General features: G+C 33.7%; 1 protein-coding gene across 4 annotated transcripts; it reads left to right on the forward strand.

Moving 5' to 3' along the window:
* Positions 1-325: 325 nt before the first annotated feature.
* Positions 326-11,750, forward strand: LOC116115145 (ATP-dependent DNA helicase 2 subunit KU70). 4 transcript variants are annotated; one of them, XR_004125629.1, is made up of 20 exons: positions 326-459; positions 574-651; positions 1,781-1,897; positions 2,286-2,400; positions 3,414-3,519; positions 3,652-3,769; positions 3,884-3,967; positions 4,060-4,118; positions 4,429-4,562; positions 4,670-4,713; positions 5,331-5,407; positions 5,853-6,000; positions 7,104-7,165; positions 7,840-7,900; positions 8,618-8,710; positions 8,788-8,905; positions 9,541-9,643; positions 9,783-9,969; positions 10,410-10,857; positions 11,471-11,750. XR_004125629.1 is itself a non-coding variant. In XM_031401302.1 (20 exons), the coding sequence occupies exons 1-19, from the start codon at positions 397-399 to the stop codon at positions 10,521-10,523; spliced, it is 1,881 nt and encodes a 626-aa protein (XP_031257162.1). In that variant the 5' UTR covers positions 326-396; the 3' UTR covers positions 10,524-10,527; positions 10,754-10,982. The 4 variants fall into 4 exon arrangements, 2 of the variants coding, with proteins under 2 accessions (XP_031257162.1, XP_031257161.1); XR_004125630.1 differs by having other exon boundaries at positions 10,410-10,753; XM_031401302.1 differs by lacking the exon at positions 11,471-11,750 and having other exon boundaries at positions 10,410-10,527; positions 10,754-10,982.
* The last annotated feature ends 12,193 nt before the right edge of the window (positions 11,751-23,943 follow it).

Below are 23,943 nucleotides of genomic sequence, written 5' to 3' on the forward strand. Positions count from 1 at the left end.
TTCCTTTTCTATTCTCATTCTCATTCTCATTCCTATTTCCATTCCTTCCCATCCACGAAATAAATACCACCTTAAAGTAAACTAATCAAGAATTGGAGATATATAACGGCGAGAAGCGAGATGGGGATGTGAGAGATTATTTCAAAGTTATAGGGGGTATTGTAAAATTTAAAAAAGGTTGAGGAGTTAAGAAATTATCCTCACCATTAATATGGACCCTATATTTGACCCGTTTGTCATCAGTTAAACCGGCCCATTGACAGTATTGACTCTTGAAATAGCTTGTCAGACACTGAACTGAACTTTCGACTTTCGAATTTATATAAATACGCGGGCGGAATTTCACGATTCGGGAAGCACCCAAACCAAAACCTTTCATTTATCTCTGAGAAAACAATGGACTTGGACCCAGATGACGTTTTCAGAGACGACGAAGACGACGAAAACGAACTCTTTCAGGTTTTCTTTCGTTTTTGCTTACCATTTGATATTAATACTTCAAAACTTTCTTTTCTTGTTATGTGTATTTGCATAACAAAAATGTGAAAAAAAAATAATAATAATAATTTGCAGGAACGAGAGTCAACTAAAGAATATGTGGTGTACCTTGTTGATGCTTCACCCAAAATGTTTTCTACCTCAACTTCAGCCGTGAGTTTTCTTTCTTTTTTCTGATGGATGGATTTATTTATTTTTGTTTGTATGGGTATCGTTTAGTTTGAAATATGTATGCAGAAGATTGGGTTGTTCAATTTCCAAGCACTTGTTTACATGATTGATTATTGATTATTGTCTATAGTAATAACTAAAATTATTTTAGTTTATAGTTTCAATTGTTCGCTTTTTTTGTGTTCTTTCGATGTATTGGACTAGTGTAGTGCTTGAGAGTGTTTATGCAGCAAGTGATTTTGGGTAAAAGCGTGTCTACGGATGTATCTGAAAGTGCTTTATGGAAAAGCAGTTATCACGTCCGAAGCACTTTAAGTGGATTTTTTGGTTCAAAAGGGTTTTTCAGAAAATTATCTATCAATTTCTTCTCCAGGAAACATTTTGTTGTACCTTTTGATCCCAAAAAGCGATTGTGTCTATTTCAGTTGCAGAATGAAAACATAAGGGTCTTTATTAGTTTGAACCATGATTGGGTATTAGCTTTCCACAATTTTTTTTTTTTTTTTGGTGGCTCTGTAGAAGCCAATTTCGATAATCATTTTTTTGGGACTTATAACTTGACTGGTAACTTTGATCAGTTGATTGATTGTTTATCGCAGCATTTTGCAAGTTGAAGTGCTCAAATAACTTATTACAATTTGGAACTTGTGATGTACCTATTACCAGTTCTAAAAACTTGGGTTGTTTTTTCATAGGAGCTTGGGCATATGTTTTGAATATGACTCTCAGTAGTATAAGTCGCTTTACTGATTGTGTTTGGGGGACATGTCTTCCTTTGCAATGCTGCATCACAAGGAGTATTTCTGTGGAATGAGATTTATTCTTAGCAGTTAGTTGTCACTAAATAATGAATGCCTCTGTATATGATGTTACTCTATATATTTGGCTGTTATACTGGTAAGGTAAATAAGGGAAATGAATATTTGAATGCATTATATCTCAGTAAGTTAAGATTTGGAGATTTGTCTATTCACGGGCTGCACATATTTAGCATGCTTATGCAAGTTTGATGTTTCTGCACACACAACTCTTTCGATTTTTGAATATGCTGTTACTTTATACCATTTTCAAATTAATCTGATTGGCCTTTTTTATGTGTTCATTCTGGCAGGAAGATCAAAAGGATGAAAGTCATTTTCACATTGTGGTTAGTTGTATTGCGCAATCACTCAAGACTCAGATCATTAATAGATCATATGATGAAGTTGCTATCTGCTTCTTTAACACGGTAAGACGTTGTCTGATAGAATGAAAGATATGTTTCTTTATTTCTTGAATATTTTGACGTTGTTTTGGTTATGGCATGGCAGAACCTTTAAGTTACTGCTCTTGTTACGAATGGATTAGAGAGCTGGGATTTTCACTTGAAATAGGAAAACAGCTTATTGTCCTCAAATTTTGAAAGAAGCAATAAGTTCTAGACAATTCATTGGCTGATAATATAATAGCTGCATTTCCTATAAAAACGTTTATCATGATGTTGGATGGCCATATTTTATTTGCTTTAAGAGTGCTTTGTTACTAACACTTGGCATGTTTATTTTAAGATTTATATGCTAGCTATGCTACAGTTCATTCTTTTATTAGTTCATCCTTATCTTATGAATCATTTGCAGAGGGAAAAGAAGAATATGCAGGATCTAAATGGTGTTTTTGTGTATAATGTTGCTGAACGAGATTCTTTAGATAGGCCAACAGCAAGGTTTATAAAAGAATTTGACCGCATAGAGGGTGAGTTATGGTTCATTGGCTTGCATTTAAGCTGATGCATGGATTTTTATTCTAAGCTCGAGTTCATTTTGGACTGATCTAAGTAAAAACTTAACATTCCCTGTTTCCAAATTTCATCAAAATAATTTATATTTCATGACTTGCAGTACTTAGTTCTTATCAGTATCAAAGTCTAAAACTTTTTGGTTGATTTTTTTTTTTTTTTTGATAATTCGCATCCATTAGTTATAATATTATTTTGTTAAATTTTGGCTTGAGAAATATTGTTCGCTATATTCGTTGATACCTAAGCTTTCAGATTAACCAGTAGTTCTTATTGTAAGGGAAACAATGAGAGCTTCCAACAGTCAGGGCATAAAATACTATGAAATTGAAATGTGTCTTTGCCATTGAAAAAGAATAACAGTTGAAGCCTGACAATAGTATTAGTTACCTTTTTATAACAGCTTCAGCCCAACAAAATTAGTAGTTACTACTCTTTTTATGTATACTGTAATTTCTCATTTCATCCCTTCAAGCATTGGAGTAGATGTTCTTTGTATTTAAATTCTTTCTTGTGGTTGTATTAAAGCCATTTCATAATAGAATTCATGCATTCTAAAGTTCTGTGGTTTTTCCCTAAGATGTGCAAGCTCCATTAATTTCTTTCAAGAGACTTCTTGTTTAATGTATCATTTATTGATGATCTTGACTTTTCCCATCTTTGGTGAGCCGTCCATTTTATCATAATTAAGTTGAGGATGCTTGGACTCATATAATGATGAATACTGATAAGAGTAAACAAGTCCTCATTTTTTACAAAATTCTTACCACATTCTTTATTATTGCAGAATGGTAATTTTTTCTCACTAACACAAATTACTGCTTCTTCAATGAAATTCATGGTTATAAATATGATCATATATAACAGAAATAAGGTTCATTTGCTATATCAGATGTTTGACTAAGTGCCTTTTTGATGGAGGGGATTGAAGTGAAAATCTTGCCTGATTTTCAAACTATTTTGTATGCAGAATCATTTGCGAAAGAAATTGGGAGTCAATATGGTATTGTTTCTGGGTCTCGTGAGAATTCTATTTACAATGCCCTCTGGGTAGCACAAGGGCTGTTACGTAAAGGGTAATGCTAGCTATGATCTGGTTCTTTTTGTTGAATTTCTATTACATCTGAGTTAGGATCCTTTTCTTTTTTAATTGTTTCTTAAGGATCTTGTGTACTTTTTGGTGATGTCTAATGACAAATTTATCTCAGGTCTGCAAAGACAGCTGACAAAAGGATACTGTTATTTACAAATGAAGATGACCCTTTTGGGAGTATCAAGGGTGCAGCAAAAACTGATATGACAAGAACCACATTGCAACGAGCTAAAGTATGAGTTTCAGTCTAAATATGTTGCACATGCATTTTAGTTAAGTGGTCTTTATAATGCCTGCAGTAATTTAAAGTTATTACAAGAAGTCGCTTGTATATTTCTTTTTTACAGGATGCCCAAGATCTTGGTATCTCAATTGAACTTTTACCCTTAAATCGGCCTGGCGAGGAATTCAATGTTTCTCTTTTCTATTCTGTATGTCCATACCTATGTTATTTAATTTCTTCAGCAACTTCTATGACTAATTAGTTTATTAAAATTTTGATACCGAACTTTATTTGTGTCAGGGTTTGATTGGATTGGAAGGTGATGATCTTGCTCTATTCATGCCCTCAGTGGGACAAAAGTATGCAACTCTGATTGGATTTTTTTTTTTTTTTTTTTTTCCTTTTTGTGTGTTTTTTGTATATATTTTACAGCAATTTTTATGTAGTTTTTAGTTAGTATCTCTGTTTTGTTGAGGGAACATTGATATACTCCACTTGGTAGTTCTAGTTGTATTCTCTTGTCCTAGGTTACCTGCAGTAGATTTATCAAATGTGATCTTAAAACTTCAAAAACCTTGTGCTCATACTCATTGTATAATTACCTGTTGCATGTGGATTACCTGTTGTAGATATTCTTTATTTTCTGAAAATATTTATTTTTTATTTCAGATTGGAAGATATGAAAGATCAGCTGAGAAAGCGTATGTTCACAAAGCGCATAGTGAAAAGAATATCATTTATAATTGCCAATGGATTGTCAATTGAATTGAATTCATATGCTTTAATTCGTCCAACTGTTCCAGGTAGACGCGAGTCACTATTTTCTAAGTAATGTTTAGTTTTTAAGCTTCTGCATGTTTTTTTTATAATATGCTTGAAAATCATTTGTTTCCATGCTTGTGGTTTGTAGGGGCGACTACATGGCTTGATTCTGTAACAAATCGTCCTTTAAAGGTAAATCCACTCTTGACATTATGTTTTGCTCACTACATTTGTGCATACAGATGGCTGTGTTGTATATTGTAATAAGAGCCATCGAGGGTTTTTCAATCCTGTCTACTGCTAGAAAAATTAAATTAAATAACTACTCTTGAGAAATGTGACAATTGTAGGGCATAATATAAGCATAGAGCAGTTTGCCAATTGAATGCCAAACAATAACAATTGGTATCAGTTAGATGTTAGATGGCAACTCCTATTGTAAAAGTTTCAAATACTGCACTAATTTGTGTCTTGATTCATAATTGTTAGATCTTATGTGAAAGCTGCTCATTCTTATTTACTGGAAGCATATTTGTCAACTCTTAGTCGTTCATATTACATTTCTGTTTATAATAAATACAAGTATGTGTTAGAGGTTTGCAAATATATCATTTTGACGTGTTGTACTCTACTCTCGTAACTTCATGAAAGCCCTTACATCTATGCAAAGCAATTTAGTTTTTAATTTTTTATAATATAAGGTAAAGCTTTAACCAAAACTTTTGCTTGTTAAAGTAGTTAATTCAAGTACCTAGGGTTGTTTTGGAGTTTGCGTACTTCTTGAAATAATTGTGTGTGACATTCTGCAGACTGAAAGATCATTCATCTGTGCTGATACCGGGGCACTGATGCAAGAACCTCCAAAAAGATTTCAGTCTTACAAAAAGTAAGCATTTTCAATTGCTTCTGTGGATTCTACTCATTTGTCTTTTCAGTTCCTTGTTTTTTAATTCCAAACTTTTCTTCATTTTTTAATGTTCAAGCCTTGATATTTTACTTCTTTGCATAGATGTGACTTTTGATTTTCTTTAAGTTAGTGCAAAGTACTAACATGTTTTTTGATTGAAAAAAAACATGATTTTGAGTGAGATGAAAATTGGTTTGAACAGTCTTTCTGCAAGTTTTAACTTATCTAGTATATAGGTAAGTAGTAGTAAACTAGCACCAGGAAGAAAAAAAAAATTTCTCTGATGCTGGTTTTATCGTTAGCTCTGCATAGTATCATGTAGTTTATTGTATTCAAATTGTTCATATTTTACAGTTCCAGTCATTAATGTTATTGTTAGTTTTCTACTTGGAGTTTTAGTCAATGCTTTCTTTGTCATCTTCAGTGAAAATATCAAATTTTCCACTGCGGAGCTATCTGAGATCAAAAGAGTTTCAACTGGACATCTGCAGCTCCTTGGGTTCAAGCCATTAAGTTGCTTAAAAGATTATCACAACTTGAGGCCATCGACATTTCTTTTTCCTAGTGACAAGGTTGCATTAAATCTTATCTTATACTGTACTGTAAATATCATTTTGCTGAAGTTAATTCTTGTTTCATCTTATGCTTAAATCAATTATTCTTGTTGATGGCTTGTTGTGCTTTTCAAATTTTTGAACATTTAAATCATGCCTATTCACATTATATTTTCTGAAGATAAATGCCAAGTTATTTTGACTGGAAAGTTAATGCCCTTTTGTATCTTAGTAGAATTTTTACCGGAAAGTAAGGGAGATACTTTGAAACCTGTATGTATGCTCACAGATAATTATGCATGTATACATGAATGATGTCAAAAAGCAATTCCTTTGCAAGGTTGAATCAGATTGTGGCTTGTCAGTTTTTGTCTCATAAACCTGTTTGGTTACTGTTTTTAGATTTGAATGATGTTTGGTGATACAGCTTCTGAATCATTCCAAAGACCTTGAGAACAAATTTTTCCAAAAAAGAAACCAAACAGTAGTGGCCTTGAACTATTCACATGATTAGAACCTTGCTTAATAATGAACATCTGATGATGGTATTTCCTATTATAAACTTCACACTTCGGTGGGTTATGAGAATAAGAAATGATAGCCTCACCACCTGCCCCAAATTAATCCTTACCCTTCCTGTAAATTTTTTGCTATAACAGCAGTAAAACCTTTAGTAAGTACTAATTATTCTGGTAGAATGACATGGTCTGAGATTTAAAGTTTGAGGTCAGGCCTTTTTGAGTGTAGAACTTATGAATTGTCTTTGTAATATATTCGTTCTGTGTTGATAAGTTTTTTTGGTGTTACCCATATTTGACTCTTAAGATAATGGATTTCTTTTATTCTTTCTGTGGAATTCCTAAATTTTGTTAGAAGAATCTTCTCAGGATTGGTCTTGTTTATACTTAAATGTTATATGAATTATTAAAATATGAATTATTTTGACTTAGTAGCAATAATTAAGTTAGTGTGTATATGTATGTTTGTGTGTGTGTGTGTGCAGCGATTATACATCATCTTCTGTCCTTGTGATCCCTAAGCTGTCAGTCAATTCATCACTTCAACTGTATCAACTTTTTTTCATTGCCTAGATTAGCTCACTCTTTTGTTGCCTTATGCAGGAAGTGGTTGGCAGTGCTCGCATTTTTATTGCTCTTCATAGATCCATGTTACGGCTTCAACGGTTGGTACTTCTTAATATTGCATACACTTGTCAGTTGTATTTTCAAAATTTGACCGCTGAATATTTTGGCATTTTATCTGGGTATGTATATGGTGTTTATTTTCAACTGTCATTTGTGTTTTCCTATAAAATATATTTTTTTAGACAATACACATCTGCATTTTCGAAATTACATTTCATCAATGATGCAGAATTAAAGTGATTTTGTAGGCATACATATCATCAGAAGTATACATCTATATGTAGCATATCTTTAATATTATTCATAATCATATACGTAGGGTTCTAAAACTACCAAGTGGCTATCATAAAATTCATTTTTTGAATGAAAAGTAAGGATGAAAGGTGGTGGCCTTGAACTAAAAATCTGTCATGAATAATATTCGATCTTCAACTTATATTTTTATTTACTTTTTGTCATTTGTATTTAGCAAATTGATGAGCTTCTATAATGCAAATGCTTTCCTTTTAATTATTTCTTTATCTACAATATGATGAAATTAGCAAGCTACTTTGAATCTTAGATCAATGCATATTTATCAGCTCATTCATGCATTTCATGATCATCTGGCTTTTGTTAATGTTTGACTATAACTTTGTATTTATTACTTTCTCATGTAAGTTATTACTGCATGTAATTGAAAGCCTTTGAGGAGTTCATCTTTTATTTGCAGTTTTGCAGTTGCCTTTTATGGCAATCCATCTAATCCTCATTTGGTCGCCCTTGTTGCTCAAGTAAGACATCCGTTACATGTTTGTATTAGTTATTCCATTGTTCCACATGTGATCAGACAACTTTGTGAGAAGTGTGTGATTTTCTTCTGCAAGTTAAGCTGCATCTTCTTGCTTGACTGTAGACCTTAGCTCCATAACATTCTACCTTTTTGGATTCTTATTGTAATAGGAATTTGAACCAAATATGTGAGCCTTGTATTAGAAATCAATATTATGTATAAAGAAAACCGGCCCTTCCCTTCAGAATCTGATTAGGGGACAGACTTGGACTCAAAACTGTTTTCTCCCCAGAAATTAGAGTACATAATAATTTTTTACAAATATTAACACTGCACGCACCTAGGCCATAACATGAATTGTATAAAGTAAATGCATCCACATATCCTTTGAGTCGTTATGTACTTTATGCTGATAGTGCTATTTACTGCTTTTGTATTTTAATTGAACGTTGAATACCAAGGTGCTTTAGGCCTAAATGCTATGTGAAGAAACTGTAGTATTATAAGCTGGTATTGCACAATGGAGAAAATTTTAGAATTTTTTTCTCATCACAATAAAAACATCATGATACAGAACAGAAATTAAAGTAATTTCAAGATGAAAATTCTAGTGCTCTGTGAAACTGAATTAGTGCTCTTGCTTTGACTGGATTTTATATTTTGTTTCTTTCCTTTAACATCACTGATTAAGTTCATTAACCGTTCTGAAACTTCACAGGATGAGATTATTAGTAATGGTGGTCAGCTTGAGCCACCAGGAATGCACATGATATACCTTCCATATTCTGATGATATTAGAAATGTTGAAGAGGCAAGATAGTTATCCAAGTTAATATGACTAAATTTTTCTTATAATGTTTTCACTGAGGAAATTGGTTGCATTTGCAGTTTCATTCTAGCCCAGATGTTGTACCTCGAGCTACCGATGATCAAGTTAAAAAGGCCGCTGCATTGATGAAACGTATTGACTTGAAAGATTTTTCAGTATGCCAATTCGCAAATCCTGGTAATTTGCAGCGTGATATGTGCTAATCTAGTAGCTTAATAAAGGCTCATTAATGTCAATACAGTATGCAAACATCCTAAATTAACCATTTATTATGTAATGATTTCTAACTGCTCATAATAGAGCGAAAAATTCATCTTACTACCTGTTATGAAAAATATTTATGCTGTTGACATTACATATTGTTTAGTTAAAATCCAATAAATTTGTAGAATCACCAATAGATTCACGTCCAGATGAAGTGTCAGTTTATCTTTGAACTTAAATCTGTGAATACTTGAAACATAGATTATCTGTAGAACAGGTTGACTGAACACATAAAGTTGTAGACTTTGAAGGCATGCAAATTCTGATAACATTTGTGAGTCCCTATTCTACACATTCTGTGATCTCATATCAGTGTCCAGAGTCTCAAGAAATAGCATTGTCACACACTGACAGCGATCGTAATGGAAGGTGATGCAATCACATGGTACAACCACATATATTATATATTTTCTGCAATTATTATAAAATGTTGTGACATTGGTTGACTCATGAACTGAAAAGCGACCACTAAGTTGATAATGATGTCAATTTCTGTTTCTGAATTTTTACTTGATTCCTTCTGTATTTAACTGAAAATAATCTTGCAGCCTTGCAGAGACACTATGCAGTATTACAGGCCCTAGCTCTAGAAGAAGATGAGATGCCAGATATCAATGATGAGACACTCCCTGATGAGGAAGGCATGTCTAGGTAAGGACAAATTTGTTTACCATCTTTCTTTTCATATCCCATGCTTTTTTCTGTGCGTTTATTTTTGATCTAGATAGACATTTTTTTTTTTTTTTTATACGTCAACTTTTCAAAATGTTGTTTTGTGTATGGCTTGTAGACCTGGAGTTGTTAAAGCAATAGAAGAATTCAAGCTTTCTGTGTATGGGGAAGATTATGATGAGGAAAGTGAGTGTGCGGGCAATGGAAAAGTGAGTGAGGCCTCAAAAAAACGGAAAGCAGTTGCTGAAAATGCAGTTAAGGAGAGTGCAAATTATGATTGGGCTGACTTGGCGGACAATGGAAAGGTTAAACAATATGTTGCTACCTTCTATTTCAACCCTCATGGTCTTATTTTCTGATTTGGTCTTGCATGTTTGACAAAAGATCTAGACCAAATTAGTTATTGTCCTTTCTCTTCAGCAATTCTGATGGGTGGTGGGAGGCATCACTTGTTTACAGTTATTCCAAGGAGATATTTTTTCAGAAAGAAAAGAAAGAAAAGATATGTAGTTTGTTTTCCTGAAACTGATTTAAGAGACTATAAAAATTCCCCCAGCCTTGTGATAAATCATCCACCATGATTTAGTCGCTGTAAACTTCTAGAAATTTTTTTAATTTATACTCCATAAAAATCCTGGACGAGAGCATTCTAATTTTTAGTTACTTAGTAAGATAGTTTGGAATTTTGGCACTTTTCTTTAGGTTAATAGTTCTAATGACGTTGATCTATTTGTTATGTATGCAGTTGAAGGATTTGACCGTGCAAGAGTTGAAGTATTACTTGTCGGCACACGGCCTTCCTCTTACAGGGAAAAAAGAAACCTTGATTAGCAGAATATTAACACACATGGGAAAATGAGCAAGTACGCAATGGTTATGTTGTGTAATCCCCTGCTGTGATTGAAGCATATTATTGCATGGCTATTATAGTATCCAACGTAAAAGCTGCAATCATAGTGGAGCATTACATGGTTCAACTGTTGTATGAATTTCCTTCTGAGGATAGTTCTACCCAGCTTTCTTAAAGTCTTGACGCTTTCCTGCAATTTTCCCTGCAAAATCAGTTAAACTGAAATTTTGCTTTTCCAGGTTTGTTGGGCAAATTCAGAACATGAAAGCATTTTGTTGTACAGGAAGGTGAAAATATTTTCATTAGTGCTGCCGAGAGTGTACAAAGCAAACAACCTGAAATTGTAAGCTTTAATATACATAATAGAAAGCTCCCCAGAATTAGTTTTTGCTATGGTTAGGCCTCCGAAAATGTGCATTCTATTTCAATGATGGTGAACCATTTTAGTTTGATTGCTCGCAAGATTTAATCGAATTGATCATACTATTATAAAACATGAGACTTTAAGCACTTACAGAGGGGGATCTTATCAAATATCAACTTGTTTAATTTGTTCCGACAAAGGATAATAAGCTCATGGGCTTGGTCTGTCTTTTTACCTTCTAGAAACGAAAGAAGACTTCTATCTCCAAGTTTCGCTCAGGGGTAGTTCACTTATACAATTCAGCAGTTTAAATTATACCATTGAAAGTCTGATTTAGCTTGTGACAGTAACAATAATCATCTTTGAACAAATTAATTAAATTAACTTGTGTAAATTTGTTAATGGCTTTAGCCGGTAGCAGTTTAATGGCAAGTTAATAACAGGCTCCCTCTGCCCATACCCATTTCTAAACCCTACCCACCAAAAATTAAGTTCATGTAAGTTGATTCTTCTTAACAGTTTTGTTCATTATAATTTGACAGCTTTTCGTAGTTTATTGTCATTTTTATTTACTTTTCTTTCGTAAATTCAGGAGAAGATGTAAGCGACCAACTGGACCAACGATCAAACTGGGACGACTTCTACAAATAAATGGCGATGTCAAAGTTACAAAGAGGAGTTTGGCAGTTCATGAAGTTGATGAGAGGGATAGTGTTATTAATAGCCGATGCTTCTACTTAAACTACTACTGCTTCAAAGGCTGATCAGGCTACCATTTAAATTGATGAGAGCTTGTCTGCATGCATGTAAATTTATTGAATTATGAATATTATGTAGCAAACCGAGTAATAAAATAAGGTCAATACAATTTACGGCTGAGGTTCTCTTAAATAAATTATTCTCTCTTGTGTCAAAAATAACAATTTACTTGTTATAGAGAAATGAGTTTATTGGGGGTCTCACTACATCGACATAGTAAGAGATCATAAGGTTGTTTTGTATGAATTCTTTTAGTTTTACGATATATTCTTAATCACTCATGAAAAAAAAAATCTAGAATTATTGGCTTAGCATGTCTCAATTAGACAATTAGCATTAGGCCTCCATCCGTTGGGGACTTGAAGATGGAAATTCCTAAATTGATATAGTGAGACAGTAATGTTAAAATCTCTTGTATATGAGCAATTAATTATATATATGTCAAACGATTTTTCAAAATTGATTGAAGTTTAGATAAAGAGAAGATTCAAAATCCAGAATCTAATATCCCCTCCTCCAGTGTTAAACGATTGAACTATAACTGTTAATGAAGAAGAATAGTGTTTTAGTAACTTCTTTGATAATTTCTTTCACTAGTATCTTAATTCATGTGATAAATATGAATCTTATTTCAGTAATTTACTATAGGTATAAGCTTCATAAAATTGACGCAGTAGGCATATATTCATTTTAAATTATTTATTCATAAATATACGTTTGTCCCATATTTACACTTGTACAGAGACATCTAGATCATAAATCAAATTCAGCATTAACAAATGTGAATTGTTAACCAAAAATTGCTGGAGTTGCTATCGTTCTCTAGGACATTATTTTATATGATTCAAACTTCAAAGTCTAATCTCCAAGCACGTGAAATTTGAACAGGTAAACAATTGACTACAATTTCCAAATAATGAATTCACAACCGCAAAGCATGCAATGTTCAACAATTATCGGTTGTTTGGTTATGTTTTTCAAACAAAAAACAATGTAACTAATCAAGTAGTAAGTAGGGAATTAATAATGAAAATTTTTAGCTGACTTTGAGCATTTAAAATTACTGCGTAGACTTTAGGTGACTAATATCTCCACACTTTGCCTATAAATACTCTATGCTTTTGCTCAATTTGAAACCATCCAACTCTCTTTAACTGCTCAAGATTGATTGAGCAATTTAAAAGGAGCTATAACTTCTTCATTATTTGCTCAATATGGCTTAATTGGTAGATTCAGTTCTTAAAGCCAAAAATATGCAGCTCGCTGTGTCCATTAATTTTGAAGCCCTATTCAACCAAAAAATATGACATCGTAAGTTGAATTTTCTAATCATTTCTGATAGTTTATTTCTTTTAGCATATATATTTTATTAGTACGATAAAATTAATTTAATTTGCATACGTTTTTCTTTTCATTCTTTTTGTCAACAGAAAAGGGGGTAGATGCAAAAATCAATGGAGAAAATCCTAACACACCGACAGTCAAGAGTATCAATGCTAAGTTAACTTGAATGTTGCGAAGAAGAAGATAATATAAGCAATAGTAACATCTCGAACGTTGCAGAGAAAGATAACAAAACTATAGCACTCTAGCGACTGCTAAATCTGGCGATGCAATCGACGAGGGAAGTCCTCAGAAACCAAGATTTACTCAATACAAATAACACACTACACAATCAAGTCCACTGTTGTTGAGGTGGCAATGATTTATGCCATGTGGAAGTCAAAGTTTGAAAAGGGCAGTCAAAGGTGTTTTGCCAAAAGCTAAGGGGCAGTTCAGTAAAACTCCAGCCTTCAATAAACCTAATTTCAATTAGGTTTTTTTTGTTCATTTCGTTTGGTCTGGAACTTTCTTCTTGGTTAACAGAGAGAGAAAGTTTGTTGCAAGATGAGGATGCGCTGGAGGTTTCGAACAGCGTTGATTGAATCTACGGTTGTGGTAGGTCTTAGCTGGTGTATTTTCTGGTTCTTTGTTCTTCTGATAAATCGTTTTACAATGCTTGGTTATCGTGTGTGTGTGAGAGAGGTGTACGAGATCTGGGTTTACAGAGGGGTATACACTGTGTAAAGGGTGAGCGTATCTCTGTAAGAATCTCTTTATTCTCATAGTGAAAACTTCTTACTGCCCTGAAGAGTGGACGTAGAATCTATAAGATTACCGAACCACTATAAATCTCTGTCTCTCTTTTTCATCTTTATTTTGCTTCATATTATTGTGGTTTAAAACTGCTGATATATGTTACTATATCTGCTGCTTGAATCGGTTTTTTTTGCCTTATACTGGTTCTGTGATTGGTCTCTTGTTCCAACAAGTGGTATCAGACTAGGTTTCATTCTAGCACCTAGGGTTTCTCTAGGTTAAGAGACTTTTGCGAATCAGGAACATCTAGGCTTAGATTTGAGTTCTTTTCAAAACAGTTGCAAGTTAGGGTTTTGTTTAAGTCTTAGGTAAATTAGGGCTTTTTACTCTAAGCATCTGTGAAGTATAGGAACCAGGAATAGTCTAAGTTTGAGGTGGAGAAATTCACAGGGGATAATGATTATGGATTGTGGAAGAGTGAAATGAGGGCTATCTTAGTTAAGGATGGTTTAGCTGACACTTTAAAAGGTGAGGATAGTTTACCAGACTCTTTGTCTGAGAAGGAGAAGAAAGACCTTTTAGATAAAGCCTACAGTACCCTAATTCTAGGTTTAGGGGATAAGGTCTTAAGGGAAGTTAAGAAAATGGAATCACCATTTGAAATTTGGGAAAAACTAGACTCTTTATACCTGTCAAAGTCCTCTCCTAATAGGCTAGTTTTAAAACAGAAGTGTTCAGTTTTAAAATGGATGAAAAAAAATTATTAGGAGACAACATGAATGACTTTATGAAACTGGTACAGGATCTAGAAGGGCTTAGTGTTAAGGTTGAGGATGAAGATCAAGCAGTAATCTAATTAACTCACTTCCAAAAATTTTCTCTAATTTTGGGATCCCTTAAGTATGGCAGGCAAACCCTTAAACTAGATGAAGTAGTGGTAGCAATAACTACTAAGGATGCTGAATTTAAAAGGAGGGTAAACTAGATGGGGAGGGGTTATGTAAGAGGAGACCGATAAGAAGGCCAAAGAAGGGGAATTTCAGGGGTAGATCAAAGTCTAAGTCTAAGTCACTAGGAAATGTTTTCACTGTCATAAGGAAGGTCACTTTAAGAGGGACTGTCCGATAGGAAGAAAAAGTCGGGAAAAGGATGCTAGTGGAAGTGTAGCATAGCTTCTGATGGGATGAGAGTTCTGATGTGTTAGTTGTTTCTGAAAATGAAACTGATGCTGAATGGGTATTGATTCTGGATGTTCTTTCCACATGACTCCAAACAGAGTTTTCTGTCAAACTTTAAGAAACTTGAGTCTGGAAAGGTATTGATGGGAAATAATGCAGCTTGTAGAGTCTTAGGAATAGGAGATGTAAGGCTGAATCTACATGATGGAAGCCAAAATGGCTTACTGATGTTAGATACATACCAGAGCTAAAAAGAAACTTAGTTTCTCTAGGAAGTCTTGATTCAATTGGCTATTGCATAAAGCTCAAGGTGGAGTTCTTTAAGTAACTAAAGGGTCCTTAGTTGTGATGAAGGGTGGATGAGGAATGGGCTGTATATCTTAAATGGTCAACTATTACTGGAACAGCAGCAGTATCCTTAACCCACAAAGTCTAATAAGACAACCTTATGGCATAGGAGATTAGGGCACATTAGTGAAAAGGTTTAGTTGAGCTGGGTAAGCAAAAGGCTCTTGGAGGAGATAAAATAGAAAAGTTGGCTTTCTGTGATCATTGTATTTATGGAAGATGAACAGAATCAGATTTAGTGTGGGAAACCACTGTTCAGTCTATTTTAGACTATATCCATTCAGATGTTTGGGGACCTACTAAACACCCATCTTTGGGAGGTTGTAGATATTTCATCAGCATAATAGATGACTATTAGGAGGGTCTGGGTCTATTTCTTGAAAGCTAGGGAGAAGCATTTAGGAAATTCAGAGATTGGAAAGTCATGATTGAAAACCAAACTGGGAGAAAATTAGGAAACTTAGAACTGATAATGGCTAGAATCATAAATGAAGATTTTGATAATCTGTGTAGGGAAAGGGGGATTCTGAGGCATAGACTGTAAGGCACACACCCCAGCAGAATGGTTTAGTTGAAAGGATGAATAGGACTATCCTAGAAAAGGTTAGAAGCTATTATCTGTTCCAAGTTACCCACCAAGTTCTGGGCAGAGGCTGCCACACTGCAGTTTACCTTATTAATGAATACCCTCATCGTATTAGTTTAAAAACACCCATGGAAAATGGTCTGGGCATCCTGCAAACTAAGTAACCTTAGGGTTTTTGGCTGCACAGTTTTTGTTCATGAAAAAACTGATAAGTTACAACCAAGGGCTATTAGATGCATTTTTCTGGGATATCCTGATGGCATTAAGGGTTATAAATGTTGGGATATGGAGGGAAAAAGTGTATCATTAGTAGAGAGTCAGATTAATGAAGATGAGTTGGGTATTTTGGGTCAGGAAGAGAGTAACAATGCAGACAGGACAGGGTCTTAAATCTGGATCTAGGTGGAGAATTTCAAGTCTGAACAATCCTGTTTCAGATTCCCATACCCAGGGGAAGATGCTAGCTTAGGTGAAAATGGTGATAATGATGCTGATGGACATGACTTGCAAAATTATCAACTAGCTAGAGATAGGGAAAGAAGGGAAATTAGACCACCTAGGGGTACTCACATGCTGACATGGTAGCATTTGCTCTTCAAATTGCTGAAGAGATTGATGATGAGCCTAGGACTGTTAAGGAAGCCATGATTAGTAAAGAGTCTAGGGAATGGAAACTTGCCATGCAGGAGAATATGAGTCTTTAATCAAAAATCAGACCTGGATCCTAGTTAACAAACCTGAAGGCAGTAGAGTGGTTAAGTGTAAATGGGTTCAAAGGAAAGAGGGAATACCAGGGGTAGAAGCACCTAGGTTTAAAGCTAGGTTGGTAGCAAAAGGTTTACACAGGTTGAAGGAGTTGATTATAATGAAATTTTCTCACCATGTGTGGACATACACATATCAGAATTCTCCTAGCCTTAGTAGCTCAGTTGATTTAGAATTGGAACAATTAGACATCAAAAACTTCTTGAATGGTGATTTAGAAGAAAGAATTCTGATGGAGCAGCCTGAATTGTTTGAAAAGGGGTCTACAAACCAGGTTTGTTTGTTGAAAAAATCGCTGTATGGTTTAAAGCAGTCACCTAGGCAGTGGGATAGAAATTTGATGGTTTATGGTGAATGCTGGATTTATTCGAAGTAGCTTTGATGGTTGTTTTTATTTTAAGTGTTTGTATGGTGAGTGCTACATTTATCTAGCTTTGTATGTAGATGATATGCTGTTGTTGTAAAGATCTTTCTGAAATTGCTAAGTTTAAGGAGAGATGAGTAGACAATTTGAAATGAAAGACTTAGGGCAAGCTAAGAAAATCCTAGGAATGAATATTGAAAGGGATAGAAAGATTGGAAAATTGATCTTGTCACAAAAGGAATATGCTGGAAAAGTTATCAGGAAGTTTAATAGAGCAATTCCAAACCTGTCAAAACCCCCTTAGGACAGCACTTTAAACTCATTCTTCAATGCCCAGAAACAGAAGAAGAAGGCAGGAAATGAACTGTATTCCGTTGCAAATGCAATAGGGAGCTTGATGTATTTGATGGTGTGTACTAGACCTGATTTAGCCTTGCAGTTAGTTCTGTAAGTAGGTTTATGAGTATCCTGGGAAGATCATTGAAGCTGTAAAATGGGTGCTTGGTATGTGAGGGGTACAATGACTACTGGTATTGTTTACAGTAGGGAGCAAAATCAGGGAAATATCTTGTAGGATATGGATGCTGATTATGCAGGAAATATTGACAATAGGAAATCCATGACTGGTTTCTGTTTTTCTCTTTGGAATAATCTGGTTTCTTGGAAAGCTAACTGCAGGCATTGTTACTTTGTCAACTACGGAAGCAGAATACGTTGCCATTACAGAGGTGTTAAAGAAGCAATGTGGCTCAAAGGAATGCTTGAAGAAATGGGTTTGAACCAGCAGCAGGTTCCAATCAAGAGTGACAGCCAAAGTGCAATATTTTAGTAAAAATCAAGTGTTTCATGAGAGATCAAAAACACTTGATGTCAGGGTGCATTTTATAAGGAATTTGATTGAAGATAAAGCTATCAAGGTGGAGAAAGTTCCTGGCTGTGAAAACCTGCAGACATGTTTACCAAGTCTGTTGTTTTGGAAAAGTTAAGGCTCTTTAAGAGCCATCTTCACATTGAAGAAAAGTAGAAGGAATTTCCAGGGCAGTAAGTGAGGGCAATAATCAAGTGCCAAGGTGGAGATTTGTTGTTGGGTGGCAATTGATTTATGCCATGGTAAGTCAAAGTTTGAAAAGGGCAGTCAAAGGTGTTTTGCCAAAAGCTAAGGGGCAGTTCAGTAAAACTCCAGCCTTCAATAAACCTAATTTCAATTAGGTTTTTTTTGTGTTCATTTCGTTTGGTCTGGAACTTTCTCTCTTGGTTAACAGAGAGAGAAAGTTTGTTGCAAGATGAGGATGCGCTGGAGGTTTCGAAACACGTTGATTGAATCTACGGTTGTGGTAGGTCTTAGCTGTGGATTTTCTGGTTCTTTTCTGTATAAATCGTTTTACTAATGCTTGGTATCGTGTGTGTGTATGAGAGGTGTACGAGATCTGGGTTTACAGAGGGGTATACACTGTGTAAAGGGTGAGCGTATCTCTGTAAGAATCTCTTTATTTCATAGTGAAAACTTTCTTACTGCCCTGAAGAGTGGACGTAGGTAATTATAAGATTACCGAACCACTATAATCTCTGTCTCTCTTTTTTCATCTTTATTTTGCTTCATATATTGGGTGTTTAAACTGCTGATTATATGTTACTATTATCTGCTGCTGAATCTGGTTTTTTTTTGCCTTATACTGGTTCTGTGATTGGTCTCTTGTTCCAACATCCACCAACAACCGACACTGGAAAACTCCAATACAATCTGTAGCCAATGCTAGGCTTCATCAACAACTAGCTAAAGAGAAAAACTCATCATTCTCTGAGCTATTTAGCTCTTATAATACTAATGTTGCAGAAGAATAAATTATCTAGTGTGTGTGTGGTCCACTCAGCCACAGTGATGGGCTAGCTGGCTGGTAGATTTAATATTTCTCATCACGGAATCTGATTGAGAAATCTAGTTAGTTCATTTTAATCCCCATGTCTTTGTTCTTGTTCTTTTTTTTTTTTTTTTTTTTTTTTTTTTTTTTTTTTTTTTTTGGTGTGTGTGTGTGAGAGAGAGAAATTATGTTGATTATGAATGTACTCTTTTCATATGTTGGAAATTATAAATTAAGTGGGTGTGAGTGTTAAAAATCGTTTTCTTATGCTGGATCATCTTCTTGCATTATCATGAGTTGCTTTACATTGAATTAAGCATTTTTTTTATGACAATATCTCAAATCCAAAACCAAACCCCCTCAACTATCAACAATTTGAGACATCATGCAAGCACCATCGTTCTGTTAATTCTGCAGCTAATAGATCAATCATATATTAGTTAAATTAAATGTAGCATTATTGGGATATCGAATGTGTTGAATGTGCGGCACTTGGATTGAGCAAGATCCCATCTACTTACCGGGATGGCAACAAAACCTGTCGGATTTATTTGGGTTGGGTTTATCCCTCCCACTTAAGATTGGTTAAATTTGGTAAACCCATTGGGTTTATATTGGGCATAGAGTGGGTTTGGAAAACCCACATACACACTAATTTTAATTTCAAAATAGGAAGTGATTTTTAGCTCCCATTTAATTGATCTTCACACCCAATGACAAAGTACCCCTTTTCTATAATTGAAAAAAAAAAAATCTCTGTTAACTCTATTTAATACCAAAATAACCTTCTAAGCTTAATTAGATTTATTTTCCTCAAATTCAAACTTAATTAAGTTTTTTATTTTACACCCTTCTTTCCCGAATCAAATTTAAATAAATTCATTTTTTATTTAGTTTCTAATGTTTAATTGAATACAATAACTACAAGTGCATGGAAATATATATATTTTTAATGAGAATAAAATATTGGTTACAGGAATAATGGACACTTAATCTGACTTTGATCATTTAAAATTACCTGGAAAGACTTCGTTACTTTGGACTTAAGCCAAAGATTGTAGTCAATATAATATAGGTTTAATTTTTAAAAAAATATAATTAACAAAGAATTCTAGTTAATTATTTGTGAACTATAAATATTAATGAAGTTTAAGTATTTCTTTCCGACATGATAAGGAATGATACAGTTGCCATCAGTCTTTAGTTAAAAAAATTATGAATGCAATTGTTTCAACTAATTATCTATTGTATGGTAGTGTTTTTCGTAATGTGAACTAATTAAGTAGTAGTTAAGTACAGGAATCAATAATGAAAATTTTAAGCTGACTTTGTCCTTTTAAAATTAGCTGCGTTGATTTAAGTTTGACTTATGTCCAACATTTTGCACATAAATACTCTTAGCTTTTTGCTCAATTGAAACTCAGCCAAGTGTCCTCTATATTTACTCAAGAGTGATTGAGCAATTTAAAAGAAGCAATAAATTCTTCATTTGCTCAATATGGCTCGAATTGGTAGATTCAGAAATATGAACCTCCCTATGTCCATTAATATTCAAGCCCTATTAACCCAAAAAATTATCACTCCTTAAGTTGATTTTCTTCTCTAGGGATGTGCATGGCCGAGGCAGGGCCGGGTTTCCCATTCCCTGCCCTCATCCCCACCTCCTAAACCCAATCCTTCTCTCTGCCCCCGCTACGAGGATGATGGGGAATCCCCATCCTTGTCCCGTGGGAAAGACGTGTCCCTCGTCCATGCCCCAAACAACGAGGAAAAATTCTCGTAGGATTTTTCCCCACAACATTTCCCGTAGGAGATTAGTCAGGGAGACATCTATCTCCATCCCCACCCCGTCCATAGGGACGGGGAATTTTTCCTTGTCTCCATCCCCACCTATTTCTGGGCGGGTCCCCGGAATATTATTATTAAACATGAGATTTTAAACACTTATGGAGACAACAATCCAATAGTTAATGTGAATTGTTTTACAAAAACAATTCCTAATTTCAACAGTCAAACTTTGCTTTCATTGACTTGCAATTGCTACAATTCATCATTTTAAATTATACCATTCAACCGAGTTGTTGGATAGGTAAAATTAAAAAATTCTTGATGGTGAGCTAATGTTTTTTAAAATCTCTTACAATTACATGTTCTATACAGAGAACTAGAATTTTCATTTGGGAGGACTGATTTTTTTTTTTTTTTTTAAATATATAGGGAAAAATGGCTATCAATCTTGATAATAATAAAAATTCTAATAATAACAATTTATTATTTAATGTAATAAATTTTATCTGATATATATTTTATTTTGAAATTGAAGAGAATGGAAAGCAAAATTAGTTATATGATAAATTGAACTACTTTAGTCTTGTTAAGAAGAAAAATAAAATATTTTTAATTCAAAAATTTAGAAAAAATGATAAAAGAAATATGTGAAATTAAGAGAAAAAAATGATAATAATATCTTTATACCATTCTCTTTTGTTTCAAAGGAAAAATTTGTGTAAATTTGTTAATGGCTTCAGCTGGTAGCAGTTTCATTCATGGCAAGTAATAACAGGCTCCCTCTGCCCATACACATTTCCAAACCCTACCCACCAAAAAATATGTCCATGTAAGTTGATTCTTCTTAAAAGTTATGTTCATTATAATTTGATAGCTTTTCGTAGTTTATTATCATTTTTATTTAGTTTCTTTCATAAATTCATTAGAAGATTTAAGCGACAAACTAGACCACCGATCAAACTGGGACGACCTCTACAAATCAATGGCAATATCAAAGTTACAAAGAGGAGTTTGGCAGTTCATGAAGTTGATGAGAGTGATAGTGTTATTAGTAGCCGATGCTTCTACTAAAATTACTACTGCTTCAAAGGCTGATCAGGCTACCATTTAAATTGATGAGAGCTTGTGTGCATGCATGTAAAATTATTGAATAATGAATATTATGTAGCAAACCGAGTAATAAAATAAGTTTAATACAATTTACGGCTGAGGTTCTCTTTAATAAATTATTCTCTCATGTATCCAAAATAACAATTTATTCGTTACAGAGAAATGAGTTTATTTGGGGTCTCACTACATCGACATAGTAAGAGATAACAAGGTTGTTTTGTATGAATTCTTTTAGTTTTACGATATATTCTCAATTACTTATGAAAAAAATCTAGATTATTGGCTTAGCATGTCTCAATTAGACAATTAGCATTATGCCTCTATCCGTTGGGAACTTAAAGATGGAAATTCCTTAAGTATAGTGGTATAGAAATGTTAAAATCTCGACTCAAATAGACCATGTTAAAATTCTCTTTCTATATGAGCAGTTTATTATGTATATGTCAAAAGTTTTTTCAAAATTGATTGAAGTTTAGATAAAGAGAAGATTCAAAATCCAGAATCTAATATCCTCTCCTCAAGGGTTAAACGTTTGAACTATAACTATTAATGAAGATGAATAGTGTTTTAGTAATTTCTTTCACTAGTATCTTAATTCATCTGATAAAATATGAATCTTATTTTAGTAATTTATTATAGGTATAAGCTTCATAAAATTGATGCAGTAGGCATATATTCATTTTAAATTATTTATTCATAAACATACGTTTGTCCCATATTTACACTTGTACAGAGACATCTAGATCATCAATCAAATTCAGCATTAACAAATGTGAATTGTTAACCAAAAATTGCTGGAGTTGCTATCGTTCTCTAGTACATTATTTTATATGATTCAAACTTCAAATTCTAATGTAAACAAATAGACTACAATTGACAACCGCGTAAAGCAAGTAATGTTTCAACTAATTGCAGATTGTTTTCTAGTGTTTTTTAATTGTTAAATACATTTAAGTTATTTTGTTTGTGTTGCAATCTGAGTCTAATTTCACCAATTCAAGAACTAATTTATCACCAATCAAGAATGAACAATCACACACACAAAAGATAATCTTTTTATTGTGATTCACTTATCCAATGTTAGATAGATTACATTTACATTGAGCTCCGAAATAAAGAGACTACTGCACTAGGATTATCAACAAATTACACAAGAAATACAATCTTGATCTACTGATCATACAGAGACAGAAATCAGACTTGAACACTCTAACCCCTTTCACTGTAACTCACTAGACCCTAGAGCACTACTCTAGCCCTTGAAGGAAACGCAACCCTCAATCTAACTACTGCCCAAAATTACAGAGAGATCAACCAAGTGAACAAGCCCTAACCCGATTTTTACAACAACCCAAATCGCACTAACAGAGAAGAAAGACCCCAATGATTTTTCCCAACTATTTGCCCTCTTTTGTACCATTGACCATCAGCCAAATGAGAGCCACACGATCTGTCTTGAACCAACGTCTAGGATTAATCTGCCCAACTAATGTGAAACGACACGGTAGGCTTCATATTTCTTTCAGTTTGTAATATTTTTACATAAAAATATTAATTAATCAAGTCGTAAGTACAGTAATTAAATAGTGAACATTAATTTTAAGCTGACTTTGACCATTTTAAATTACTTGCGTAGACTTAAAGTTTGACTTATGTCTAAGATTTTACTTATAAATACTCTTAGGGTCTGCTTGGGAGTTTTATGGTAGCGGTTATGAAAGTAAACCATCGTAGCAGTTTTGAGGGTAAATCACCGTAATGGTTTTGAGGGTTTTTAGTAGCGGTTTTTAAAACACTCAACCTGTGCTTGGGAGTTTATTTTCCCATGGTTCTGACAGTTTTTTAAAATGATAAATTTATATATATGCCCATAAAAATACCCCAACTTCAACCAGGATTTGGGATTTTTTGTTTTCAATTACCAATACTTAGTATCAAAGTTCCTTCCAAGTTTAGTTTATTTGTAAGTTGTTTCATTGTATATTATTTAATTCATCACACATTCATTCGAAATCTGTCATTTTAAGAGAATAAATATGATGCCACAATGTTGGACTTCGCAAATTATCAATATAACAACCGCAACAACATTTCTAAAAAACAATTTTTTGTTATTTTCTTCAATCAGTGAAGCAAAGCCATAAAAAACAATCTTTATTTAACAAACTGACAATGATTCAATTAATCACCTAAACGCAAATAGAAAGAATCAAATAAAGGAAAAACTAC

This window comes from Pistacia vera, unplaced genomic scaffold, assembly GCF_008641045.1.
Source record: "Pistacia vera cultivar Batoury unplaced genomic scaffold, PisVer_v2 Contig732, whole genome shotgun sequence".
Taxonomy (NCBI): Eukaryota; Viridiplantae; Streptophyta; class Magnoliopsida; order Sapindales; family Anacardiaceae; genus Pistacia; species Pistacia vera.

What these genes read in the sequence shown, in the direction of transcription:
- LOC116115145 (XM_031401302.1), top strand. Translation starts at nt 397, where the DNA reads ATGGACTTGGACCCAGATGACGTTTTCAGAGACGACGAAGACGACGAA. An exon ending in TCCATGTTACGGCTTCAACG is followed by an intron (nt 7,166 to 7,839) that starts GTTGGTACTTCT and finishes TTTTATTTGCAG; the next exon opens with TTTTGCAGTTGCCTTTTATG. An exon ending in ACTTGGCGGACAATGGAAAG is followed by an intron (nt 9,970 to 10,409) that starts GTTAAACAATAT and finishes TTATGTATGCAG; the next exon opens with TTGAAGGATTTGACCGTGCA.